The sequence below is a fragment of the Triturus cristatus genome, chromosome 1_2, assembly GCF_964204655.1.
Source record: "Triturus cristatus chromosome 1_2, aTriCri1.1, whole genome shotgun sequence".
Classification (NCBI taxonomy): domain Eukaryota; kingdom Metazoa; phylum Chordata; class Amphibia; order Caudata; family Salamandridae; genus Triturus; species Triturus cristatus.
Window position 1 is genome coordinate 934,176,075 of NC_140580.1, and position 12,894 is coordinate 934,188,968.

At 42.5% G+C, this 12,894-nt stretch overlaps 1 protein-coding gene across 3 annotated transcripts in view; it reads right to left on the bottom strand.

Annotated features, from left to right (window-relative positions):
* SRM (spermidine synthase) overlaps window positions 1-12,350 on the bottom strand; it is a 109,720-nt gene extending 97,370 nt beyond the window's left edge. The window contains exon 1 of one of the 3 annotated variants that reach the window (XR_014962868.1): window positions 12,115-12,350. Coding sequence is in view for 2 of the 3 variants with exons in the window: in XM_085609867.1 (XP_085465993.1) it covers window positions 12,115-12,248 (134 nt within the window). In the remaining variant the exon portion in view is untranslated. The remainder of the gene's footprint in view (window positions 1-12,114) is intronic. The other 2 variants (XM_085609867.1, XM_085609868.1) reach the window with 2 other exon arrangements.
* Window positions 12,351-12,894: the final 544 nt, after the last annotated feature.

Sequence of the window (12,894 nt, forward strand, 5' to 3'; positions counted from 1 at the left end):
AAGAAGTCGCTCCCATCATCATTCCCCCCCTCACCCATCTGATTAACGCTTCTTTTCAACAGGGAGTCGTCCCCCCTAGTTGGAAAGCGGCAGTCGTTAAGGCGTTGCTAAAAAAACCCTCCTTGGACCCAGCTGAACTGGCCAACTACCGACCAATATCCCTCCTCCCAGGGACCAGCAAAGTCGCCGAGAAACTGGTGAATAAGAAACTCTCCCAGTTTCTTGAATCCAATAATCTGCTAAAAAATTCGCAGACAGGCTTCCGCCCAGGACAGGGCACCGACATCGCCCTCCTGGCAGCAGTGGAGGAGGCCAGAGCGCTCTTGGACGAGGGAGGATCAGTGGCAGTGATCTTCCTCGACCTGAGCGCGGCCTTCGACACCGTCAACCACCAACTCCTGGTCAAACGGCTCAAGAAGGTAGGAGTAGAAGGCACCGCTCTATCCTGGCTTTCCTCCTTTCTGGCCCAACGTTCCTTCCAGATATGGGAGAATAACACCCGCTCCTCCGACACACCCCTCCAATGTGGCGTGCCTCAGGGCTCCTCCCTGAGCCCCACATTGTTTAACATCTATATGTCCCCATTGGAGGAGGTTGTCACCCCGTTCGGAGTGAGCATTGTCAGTTATGCGGATGACACACAACTAGTTGTCTCCCTTTCCCACCCTAGTCAACAGCCTGCGGACCTATTTAACTGCTTGACGCAGATCCAAGGGTGGATGAATAACTCAGCCTTAAAGCTGAATGGTTCTAAAACTGACATTCTCCTTTTGGGTCAGAAAGGACTCACCTTCCCTTTGAACATCTGGCCACCCTGTTTGGGACCCCCCCCTGCCCCCAAACAGGAAGTAAAAAGCCTGGGAGTATGGATTGAAACAGACCTTTCATTCTCCACGCAGGCCAAAAAAGTAGCAGGCACCTGCTTCGGGCTACTCAAATCGATGAGAAAGATCCTGCCCCTTCTTCCACCCACATCGCAAAGACTTCTCATCCAAGGCCTCATACTGTCCAGGCTTGACTATAGCAACGCTATATACCTGGGCGCACCCGAAGCAACCCTAAACAAACTACAGAAAATCCAAAATGCTGCCGCCCGGATCCTCACGCACACCCCTGCCAGAGCTTCAGCCAAACCTGCTCTGAAGCTCCTTCACTGGCTTCCAGTAAGGGAACGAGTAATATTCAAAGCCTTAAGCCTGGCCCATAGACTACTGCAGAATCAGGGCCCCCCCATTCTGAGGAAATTTATACAACCGTATAAAGCCCCTAGATCCCTCCGATCGGACAAGGAGTCCCTCATCATCTTGCCGAGATTCAAGAAAGCCCGCACGGGTGGAAGGCGCTTCTCGATCCACACAGCTCGCCTATGGAACGCTCTCCCCCGAGACCTGAGGAAAGAACCTAACTACCTGCGATTCAGGAAACGACTCAAAACACACTTGTTCCCTTAATTTTTTTTCTAACCACATCTGTTTAAAATTGCTGTCCCCCCCCCCTTTTTTTCTCACCCCCGACCCCACAGGTGTAGGGATCCTTAGCGCTGGGATACCTCAGGGTGACTACGCGCTTTATAAAAATTTCTAATAATAATAAGTGAAGTGGGGTAGGCTAGAGTGAAGTGGGGTAGACTAATGGGGTAGATTAATAGAGAGGTAGATCGGAGTGGGGGTAGATTGGGGAAGAGTGGAGTGCAGTGGATTGGGGTAGACAGGAGTGGAGTAGTGTAGAGTGGAGAAAGTAGGTTGGAGTGGGGTGTGTAGATTAGGGTGGAGTGGGTTAGATTAGGGTAAATTGGCGTGGGAATGATTGGGTGAATTATGATGGGGTAGACTGGAGTGGGATAGTTTGAAGAAGTGGGGTAGAATGGGGTGGGGGTGGAGTGTAGTAGATTCGAGAGGAGTGTGGCAGATTGGAGTGGGGTAGACTGAAGTGGAGTGGGTAGACTTGAGAGAAGTGGGGTAGAGTTGAGTGGGGTAGATTGTGTGGGAGTAGGGTAGAATAGAGTCGAAGAGTTGGATAGATTGCAGTGGAGTGGGGTAAATTGGAATGGAGTCGGGTAAATTGGAGTGGGTCGTATTAAGGAACATTGGAGTGGGGTAGACAGGACCAGAGTGGGGTAATCTGAATAAAGTGCAGTAGATTGGGATGAAGTGGATAGATTGGAGTAGTGTGGGGTTGACTGGGATAGAGAGAGAGAGCGTGGTGGCTTAGTGTGGAGTATGTATGGTGTGGATGCACACTGCCATTACAGAAACCATAATGTGTGCAAATATCATCACCTAATGTACTGATGTGTTTTGATCGTATTCAAATAGTACTGTCCACTACAATTCAGAATTACTAAGAAAAGGTGCTTCAATTGTTCTAATTCTGATATATTCTGTAACATCAGCACAGTTCATTTTTTTGGTTGTGTGCTGGGGGGGAGAAAAAACATAAGAACATCCCTGCTCATCTTACATAGGTACTCAGCAGGAATGTCACATACATTTTCTCACTTTGAAGTCAGAGAAAGAAAAATAAACACTAAGGGGCACATGCATCGAGTTAAGCATTTGCAATTCCTTAATAGCGATTATTAAGGAATCCCAAATGCCTAAGCATGTAGGTTTCACTTAAAAAATTGTGATTTCTACACATTTCCTATTAGCGAATCGCAAATTGCGATTCACTAATAGGGAATGCTTTCCCATTCATTCCTACGGGTCTAGAGGCCCATAGGATTGAATGGGAAACCATTTGCAATTTGCGCTTATCAAATAGGTAATCGCAAATTGCAAATGCAATTTCAAGGGTGCTAGGGGGCCAAAAGGCCACCCTGATGCACCCCCAAAATTGGCATGTGTGCACATGTGGGGCACACACGCCCCAAGGGCATGTGTGTGAGCCATATAGCACTTAGAAAAATGCAATTATTTGCATTTTTCTAAGGAATTGCAAATTACCATCAACTTGAAGTTGATGGTAATTTGCGATTCCTTAATGCTAAGTCGCAATCTGAGATTGCTTTTGCATTGCATTTAGGGAATCGCAAATTGCGATTCCCTAACTATATTCGCAAAATAGGTAATAGCAAATTTTGCGATTACCTATTTTGCGAATGGCTTTGGGCTTGATGCATCCCAAATGGCTAAATACCAGACGCAAAGGGGCTGATTCTGCGAATCGGCCCATTTGCGACCAGTAATTAGCTTGATGCATGTGCCCCTAGGCTCCCTGAAAGAGAGAGCCTGATATTTAACCTCTGTCTTTGAATGCACAGCAAATGTGACCAGATAAGAACAAAATGTAAAGGCCTCTTTACAGAAAGCGAGTTCGTGGAAGAATACAGTAAACATGGTTTAGGCAACGGGAGGGACAAACTAAACCTGTGAAGCCTAAAGCAAATAAAACCACCAACCAGAAAGTGTGATTTACAAACCACAAAGCCAATGGTAATCAACGAGCGGAATGCATTCCAATGTCAGCTTTCTGAAAGTCCCCAAGATGTCTTTAGCAAACTAGACAGCTGGGCTGTCTGGTTGACTGTGACCTAAAAAAGGGGACATACCCCCCTATCAACAAAAGATAGTTATAGGTACCTTTATAAAACAGCTTTGGTGTGGGTTCTGAACAGAGAAACAGGAATATCAAGTGGTCACAATGTTATGACCAGTATATTGAAACTCAAAAGTAAGTATTGACTTGTTGCAGCTAACTCCATATATATGTACCTTGATGAATATACATATCTCCAAGGTAAGTAGTGAAGTTAAGAATGGTAAATCTATATCCCCCTCTGTGCACTTAGCTCCTTCAAGAGTGAGTGCGTGTGTGTCCTGTCCACAGTGACGCAGCCAGAGAAAACCTAACACAATAAATTATCTGCTTATCTAAGATACAGTATTAAAGTGCCATGTGGATTTTCTTAAACATTCAAGCTCCATCACATTGTAAGCTGGATACTATGTGAGTTAGCGAGACTTCTCCTAGCAGCCATAACGCAGCTGGCTCAGGCAGCTGGATCCACAAACTAAATAATCACAACTGTGATGAGGGGAAGCACTTTTTTTGTGGAAGCACAAAACTGCTGCCCAATCAAAATATGTCCTCCTGTTCACCAACGTGGGCGACTAACCAAAGCCACTCTCGGTACAACTCATGAAAGCTCTTTTTTTTTAGGTTGATCACATATGGTCAGGCGGGAATTGCGCTGTCATACCAGACCTAAAAATATTTAAACTTTAACGCTATTTAACCAACTGACTTAATTTAAAATACTGTGGCTTTTCTCTGTTGAAAAAGGTGACCTAATATGGCAAAGGGATTATATGAAAACAACTGGACGTTTGGGATTATTCCCCTTTATTATTTCCCTTGTTCCTTACTTTCTCCTAAGTCTTCTCCTGCTGGTAGTTTTTGTTCTCACAATCTAGCACTGAAAGTACTGGTCGCACAGATCTACAGATACAGCTGCGCTTTTGGTACAGCAATATCACCCACAACTGCAGAAAGCGCAGTGCTGAGTGCAATATGTAAACACTGTGGAGTGTATCCATTCCCGTAGGTCTTTACATAGTTACTAGCGATTTAAGAGTCAGCATCCAATTTAAACACTGAATCCCAGGCAGACTGACCCAGAGAAATGGGTGAAGGCTCCTAGAAATGGGTCCATCAAATTCAACATTATTACGGTGCACAAGGGCGTGATTTCTAGATGGAGGCTGTCTGCAGACCACCCTTTGTGAATTCCAATATATGCGTACACTTCACATCCTAAGGGTACCATTCTCTTCAAACCTTGTCCCTGTAGCCGATCACAACGACAATGCAACAACAGCTGAAGTAAGATACAATAAAAAAATATTCAAACATAATTGTTCTGCCTTCCCGCATATCTTTGGAATGGCACAAGTAGCTAGAAACAATCTTCCTAAGGCAGGACATTTGTTTATACTCATGTAATTATTTCTTCTTTTTTACATGAAAAAGCAAAACAGTTTTCAAATGCTTTGCGGGTTAACCAAAGTGGTATGCAAGACCATGATCAAACAACACAACAGAGCCACAGACAGGGGTTGGTGAATGACAATCCAACACGGAAAAAAAACCAACCATAATATATTTTATAAACGTTGTTTGTAGCTGGTCTAAGGTTCATAGTGCCCAGCTAAAAGCACTGAGACGGGGTGCATTTAAGGATGCTGGTTGGAAGTGTGTTCTTTGCTATTGCAGTGGTTGAACTTGACAAGTGACTTTTCACAGAAGTTTGAAAGGTGGAATGGAAGGACTAAAAGTCATTCACAAAGGCGTTTTAGTTGCAGAAAGCTAAAGTATAAGCAAAACTGCAGGGTCAACTGCACACCAGGATCCCTCATCAGGGGTCACAAGAGTCCACGATTGCTGTGCAATGTAAGCAATTACCAACACTAGTTGGCAAGTGTTTTTGATGCATTGGCACGTCTATTCACTGCCATAGTCCTAATTGTGCTGTTTCCACTGGTAAAACTAGAACCGTTCCAAATATCCCAAAGAGCTAATTTGTGACCACTTTTCCAGAAGACTGGAATCCCAAAATGTGTCCTATCATCACCACTGCCCCCTAGACATTCAGCAGAGTCAACCCCGTCAATTATATGCGAACTCAACTGGGTGAAGTAGACAGTTTGAAGTAGCTTAATTTGAACCTACTTAAAAGTGGCCTTTATCACCACTTCCCTAGGATTCAAAAGGGCCTTCTCTCACTCAGAATCCTCAATGTTACTCAAGTCCTCTTCCCAGAAGTACTGTTCTCCAGCTTCTGGCACGCCACCCAGCTTCTTCAGTCATCGTTCTTAGAACACCTTCGCCTCCATAAATGAGTAGTTTGGCAGTCCCACCCAAAGGGCATTCCTTTCCCGAAAAGCACATCAGAGTTACAAGTATGTGAAAAAAGTTGATTTGCATAATTCACAAATCTTCTTGTGGTCACTAAATGTATTCATCCCCAAGATATCCTAGAGGATGCACAACTTGAACAACGATATCAGGTCCAATTTTACAAACCTTCTAGCATACCAAGGCCTGTCAATATCTTACCATTCCGCATGGGTTTGCCCAGTAAAGTCTCTTTCAAGTCTATCAAAGAGGTAACCACCTACCAAGGGTGAACGACTGAATCGGTAACTTCTTGCAATATAGCAATCTTATCTCGATATAGTATTGTATGTATTTTTTATCCCACATCACCATTTTGTCCGTTCTAGGGGAATGTTATCCTCAATGGGGCAAATACCCAGCCATTGACAGTTTCCAACGTAATGCCCGCTAACAAATGCAGATAGATGGGACTATATAATGCACCTACATAACGACTAAGAAGATTCAAAATGCACATCTATCCCCACAGGAGTGTCCTTAATGTAATTTCATCACATCGAAAAATCCCTTTGAGATCCTGAATATTGTGTTCCATAAAACACCAAGGGTGTGGACAATCTGTTTGGGGTCAAGGACAACATGTTTTAATGTAAACTCAATCTCATGCTGCAAGAAACCTTTGGCTGTCAGTTTACAGTACCTCAGCATTGATCAGTGAAAAAGAACTGTCTGCCATTAAGGCAACATTTGTATCCATTTTTATACACGTCATTCAAAATTGGGCATATGATTAATTATTGCAAGGCTTTTACTATTAGTGGGAGCATGCTCTGAAAATGCAGTGAGCGATGAACTCTGCTTGCATTATGGACAGTGATTCCACTGTAAAAATGTATATGTTTGCAAAATTTAATAATTTGAGGCCAATAATAATTCACCCAGAATGCGACAACATGCATAAGCAGGAAGTAAATGTTGCGATGGTTTGCTTTCAAAATAAAATGTCCATAAAAATAAACTTGCAAGTTGGAAAAAAATAGAACTCAACTATTATGCAACTTGAAAATAACATGTATCTGCGGCTGAATCATTTCTTAAAACGGGCATGATGCATGCAAAGATTTCAAAAGTCACAGAAATGGACTTGCAGGTTTATGCCCTTGCATTGGTGCGATTTGCAACATTCAGGAATTGTAAAGAGTTTATAGGAGGAGGCCTGGAAACAGTATGTCTAACAAACTGTTGGAAATAACATTTTGCCTCAGCAGTCATAAACTTCTATTATTTGTTCAGTGAAAATCTGCTGAGTAATTGTAAATGCACAACTCATTTTTCCACACCCTGGAAAACGTTTCACTGCTGTTTTTATTGGGCGTAAATTTCCAGTATTTTATAGTGTGCGAAGAGAATGAATGTGGGCTGGTGAAAATCCCTAAAATGTTAGTTTGTTGGTGTACACCGAGCATTCCAACCCTGGAACTACAGCTTCCTCCCTATTTTCCAACCCTGTGTGAAGATTCCCAGAAAGGTGGCAAAATCGGAATCCAAACCTTGATATATATAATATGAGCCTAACATAATCAAAGAGGCTATTTCTCTGAGAACCGAAGTGCCTACCATATTCTCTAAAAATACAGTTTCTCTGTATCTTGATATGTTATTCAATTAATCTACTGCAAAGTGAAGGATGTCATTCACAAAGCGTGACATCCTATTTTCAACTCAGTGCACCAATAAAATCTTTCAATACAAAAAATCACCCCTGGCCTGCCAGGGACTCAAGGGATAAAGTGAATAACAGGAAATTGAGGACTTTCCAGCCTCTCTCGCCTCCACACCTTAAAGGTTTGTGATAGTACACCATACGCCATCACTTTGGCAAAGTATTTTTGTAGAACAATCTTATCCAAAACCAAAAAGCGTTGCTTCTAACACATGACTGATGAAATACCACTGCAGAAAATCAAATTCCCCATTTGAATCTACTGACAATATCGCTAAGATTATTTTTTACACTTCGCTGTCATTATCAGAAAGATTATACATTCCAACTTGATTTATACACTTCCTCCCCAAACCTCTTGAACTCAAAGGCTCTAAAAATTAACTCTAACCCACGTTTCTGTACAGCTGTTTGAGAGCTACTCAACATCGAATGCTTGAAAGGTCTGTTTTCCCAACATTCACCCTCAAACACCCTACGACGAGATATCAACTACACTGATCGAGTTGCCATCCTGCAAATGGTGAAAAGAATGGCCATAATCATCTATGAAAATACCAAAATACTCGCCCTGACTCCACATAAGCAGAATGTGTATAGGAATCAATAGAAAATAAATGGGGTCCCATATGCATGTCCACAGAGAAGGACAGTCACCTCTATTTTAGTATTTATATTACCTACCTTTCAATAAACAGTTTCATCCTCTGGGACAGGAGATACATAGCTTCTGTTAGGTTCATTACACAAGTTGTGAAACAGCTCCCTTTATCAAAGCTGTATACAGGAGATGTGCGGATGTGCGTTTTGTGGAAGAAGCGCTTTTTCAAGACTACTAATAAAGCTCCCAAAATTAATCAACAGGAATCTTGTCTGTGCATATGTCAAGTAGTAAAGTCAGGGTTATATAGTTTGGGGTTACAAAAGTTCAATCAGTTTGGCCCCTGTATCGTATAACATCTGATAATGATTAGGTTGCTGCCCAATACTGCAAATGAAATCTCAGTATAGCAACAACCTATAATGAGATTCCTGAGTACCAGGAAATCGAGTTCATGTTGTGTCTCCACTAGAAGATCCTTTCACAAGAAAATTACTTGTTCTCACACTGTATATCAGGGACTCAGCGAACTTCCACAGTCTCACAGCTGGAAGACTCACTGCTCAAGATGTACTTGGGAGTATCAGGAAGCATATTATACAAGAACTGCAGCTGAGGCAACACCTTCCTCGCACCAGGATACCACAATAATCCTGTGATTGACAATTGTCATGGAAGCAGTACATAAAGCCTGTTGACTGCTTAACAGTATACATTCCACACTATCTTGTAGTCGTTTTCTGCCAACTATTGAAATACAAAATACACACTGTGGGGCTGCAACCATAGTACAGACATTGCATCCATGGTAAATAGTGTTGATAGGGCAAACAACTATAACTACAACTAAAGTCATGTTAAGAATCACCTCAACAGTCTAGACCACCTGCTTATATTTATTGTTATGTCTTTAGCAAAACATTTCCTGACAGAGTCTCTCCTGCAGCCTGTACAGCACCTTGAAATCTCTTGGAGCCTGGTTTGTGGACAAAGTGCAGTAGTAGTAACCTCTGTTGTTTTGCAAGTTGTAACTTTACTCACCTCCTTTTTGTTGTAGCATGCATTCACAAAGACCTAAAGGTTAACCCAGTGCTTCAGTAGGTAGCAATATATTTTAAATTAGCATGAAACCTAGCCCCCTGAACAGCTAGATAAGGAGGGCCTGCCTAACAGCAGCGGTCGCAGGACCAGAGTGTCAGATCTACCAATGGTAAGCAGACTCCACCTTTGATCATGCAATCAAAAATCTAGCACAGTCCATAAATGTTATGCTCACATTAGCATGGTCAGTGATGGCGTATCAACACAATAATTTAGGGGTCATCATCAGGACTAACATATCCATGATACAAGAGCAACATTTGTAAAAAGTTATCAAGGAATTCAATTGGCTATGCATACAGAGAGATTCATAAGTTAGAGAAGGCTTATATTCCAGGGCCCTCACAAGGTTAAAGGATCTCTGAAAAGTAAGAGTTCTGCACGCCAAGAGGGGACAACCTCATCAGTGGCATCCTATGCACCGTATCTGGGGATTGAAGATGCAAGCAAGTCGCCGTCAACGACCATGGCAATGTGAATATAACGTTTATGAACTGTTCAAACCTTTCTACCCCAAACTGCCCAGACCACCATTACTCACTATATTGTTCAAAGGTCATCTGGTTTAAACACACTTCTATACTATTTTAGTTTTATTCACTGCGTGATCAACTGAGCAGAGAGTACCTATTTTGAAACATACCGCTAATACATGCTAGATTGTATACTGAATGCGTGGTTCCAGCCTTTTCTTTCTTTTTCCTGTCATTAACGCATATGATCAATTCTATCATTGATTAATAAAAAAAATAGGTAATTGTTGTTTATTGTTCCACTTGGAATCTCTGTTGTTTATGTGTCTGTATGCCTCTAGTTCCAGGCAGTATGGAGGCTCAGGCCTCGAAATATTGACTTGCTCATTAGCAATGGCGAGTGAAACGTTAACAGGTCTAGCTATTTTTAGCACCTGCTAGTTCCATCTGAGTAAACTTAAGCTGGAAAGGAACAGGTGCTCTGTTCATTCGGGAAGTGAATGGGCAAAAAAGATGCCATTAAATCTTGATTTTATCTTGACATTTGCTGTTTGTGCAAGGAAAGGGGTCAAAACGTCAGTTTGTCTTTTTACTAACTGCTGCTTGAAAACCGAGTTCATTTTTCTTTCTCTTACTACAGTTAGAAGATTTTGTCAATTGAGCTGTTTAAAGACGTCAAGTTAGTTTTCTTTAACACATAGCATTTAAATAAATAGCATGTAAATGAATATTACAAATATTTAAAAATATACCAGGAATTACAAGAGCATATTTGTATTGTAATTAAAAAGTGTGATGCAAAGAGTTAATCAGGAGCAAATCAAATCAGAAAACTTTACTTGGTGATGTGCAAATGACACATATTTGCAGAAATTCTATTTCCAAACATTATTGTTTGTACACTATACATAGTTTTATCAGTAAAAGCGCATGTCAGTGGGAAATTTTGTGGCAATTTCAATGTAAAATCTGCTTATTAAAAATGACAGTGTACTACCACTTCATGCTTTAGTTACGCATTTATTAAAAGTGATAGTTTTTTAACAAGATATGAGAAACATTCCTGCCCCTGCCCTTATTACACTGCTGTTTTTGAACTAACAGGCAAGTCAGGGGTCATGTGTATCCTATATGTGGCTACATTTATTTTACATATGGAGCAAAAGCTTGGTCTATTAAATCAAACAAAAGAGTTTTTTGTACAGCAGACATGCTGAACTGACATATTTGAAGGTACTCTCACATGTGATAATTAAGGAAATGGCCGCTCAATTAATTAAAATATTTGCCCACGATCACAGCATTTGAAACCAGTTTATGGGTCAAGAGCATTACAATTAGGTCGAGTAGATTATTTAATTCACTTAACCTTCAGGTCTAGTAACATTTTTATGATTTTTCGAGGCCTGGGGCCTGCCCCTGTTCTTAATAGCCTCTACTTGTGTACAATCTCAACTCCGCAGCGAGGCAGCACATGCCAAGGCCATGGTTTGCATCATGGTTGGAGCCTGTTTCAAGATCTCAATCAGTTGCACATACCAAGGCGAAACTGACTGATGCTCTACTCTATGACCATTGTCAGTGCTGACAGCATAGTTACTTACCCTTGACCCTTTGAGGCTCCTTGTCAATTACAATCATAATACAATGCATACGATCTAATAAACAACAGCGACACTCTTTGTGGTCTGGCCCTGTCAGATGATCGCTTAGAAATTCCCTGGCCTTACTCCCCCCTTCCTGGCGCCCAGAGCAATAAAACAGGGGTGAAAAGCCCTTTCCAACTAGGGTGGCCGGGCCCCATGTGCAGCCACCATCCTAACAGGGGAGCAACACTAGGATATCGCCATGCGTGCTACCTGGCCAGGTGCGATGGTGACATAGTCTAAACTACACTTAAGATCACGCATGCCGGTCTCGCATCCCGGTCTCGCATCCCGACTAGCGGATGACGTTCTCTAGGAACCTCTAATTGCACAGCACCCTCTCTGCTACCCGTGCACGTCCTGGTCGCAGTGTTGGCAACTACTAGGTAGAGTTTACAATACGGGAGCATATAGGTTGGTTTCAGTAAATTCTATGCTTCATAATCTGTACTGCAGCAAGTCGGTGACACGGTTGCAGTTTATACGAAGACTAAAGACTATACTATGATACAATAGTATGGTATGAAGTAGAGCGCAACCTGCCTACACGTCTACCGAAAGCGCTTCAGTTCGCCGTCAAGGACATGAAGCGCTATGTAAATGCAACTGCAATCAAATACAATATCTGCAGTGGTTCCATAGTAATTAGTATGTTTGAAGCTTCTAATACGCTGGCAATATTGTGGTTGCCAATCTGCAGTGTGAACCTAGGGTGGCGCATGCGCACCTCACCTCCTGAAGAGAAGGATATCTTGATAGGCGGACCTCCGCTGGTAGAGGACCTCCTCCACCTCCAGGGCCAACGCCTGCCCCGGCCACAGGATGCTGGCCTCCCGAAACCAGCCGTCCCGGATAAGGGTCTCCATGGTAGGAGCGGGGCGTGCAAGGGCCGGAGCAGGGAAGGATGGAAAAGCAATACCCGCCTCAGCCAAGCTGCTGCGGGAGCTGAGGGTTCGACCTGCCAATGGGAAGCGATCTCAAGCTTTGCTCGGGCAATCAAAACTCTAGCTGTTTTGGAGGGCGGGGCCGCTGGACCAGCATGTTCGGGAGTCCTAGTTGCAAGACGAAGCTTGCCCACGTGGGCTTCCGAAATTCGGTGCACAATTCAGTCAAGATTTAGAAGAAGGACTGACTCGGAAGAGAAAGTGGAATGCAGGAGCTTTTTAAAATAGCAGAATGATTGACACGGCTAGAGGCAACAAGAGAAAGGATAAATAATTATAGGTTCTCTGAAGAACATAGAGGCGAGTATTAATGCTTTAGGGTATGAGCAGTTCTAAAGAAACTATAGGTTTCATGAATGAGTAAATGTCAATTTGGAAAGTACCATATAGACGCAGAGCTTTTAAGTTTCCCAGTTCTGTGCGTTAGTAACTCATCTGGTCTATTTTTATGTGTCTGTTTTGTACAGCACAAACATCGTCCAAAAGCTTTAAAGCGCTCTACAGCAGAAACGAGATTAAGTAACGAATAAATAGCATAAAATAATAATAATTTGTCTGAGAATCATGG